The 340-nt window shown below is 49.1% G+C and overlaps 1 protein-coding gene across 1 annotated transcript in view; it reads right to left on the bottom strand.

Annotated features, from left to right (window-relative positions):
• LOC119590713 (annulin-like) overlaps window positions 1-340 on the bottom strand; it is a gene marked incomplete at its 5' end in the record, with an annotated part of 38,054 nt that overhangs the window by 3,273 nt on the left and 34,441 nt on the right. Inside the window, 1 exon segment of the mRNA XM_037939400.1 lies at window positions 40-179. Coding sequence (XP_037795328.1) covers window positions 40-179 — 140 coding nt within the window.

Here is a 340-nt window from a genome sequence, read left to right as displayed (position 1 = left end):
AGGCGATAACATGGGAAGACGAGACGCGTCGCCACTCACTCCTTGAGCCTGACGAACTGGACGCGGGTGAGTCCGGCGCCCTGGATGATGAAGCGGCCGCGGGTCAGGGCCATCGGCAGCGGGTTCTTGAAAGTGGCGGTGCATTTGCTCTCTTGGCCCACTCTCAGTTCTCCGTCGACCTGGCGGGGGTGAGGATGGGTTAGAGTGAAGGTATGGTTCATTATGGGAATTTATAGATTTTTTTTATTTTATTTTTTATGACCCTGTGTTTTTTGTTTAATGCTCGACGTAAAGGTAGTTGGAAATTTATGGTGACATTTAACTTGATCGTAAATTTCCT

Source organism: Penaeus monodon, chromosome 27 (assembly GCF_015228065.2).
Source record: "Penaeus monodon isolate SGIC_2016 chromosome 27, NSTDA_Pmon_1, whole genome shotgun sequence".
In the NCBI taxonomy this organism is placed as follows: domain Eukaryota; kingdom Metazoa; phylum Arthropoda; class Malacostraca; order Decapoda; family Penaeidae; genus Penaeus; species Penaeus monodon.
This window is presented reverse-complemented; position numbering and strand designations above follow the sequence as displayed.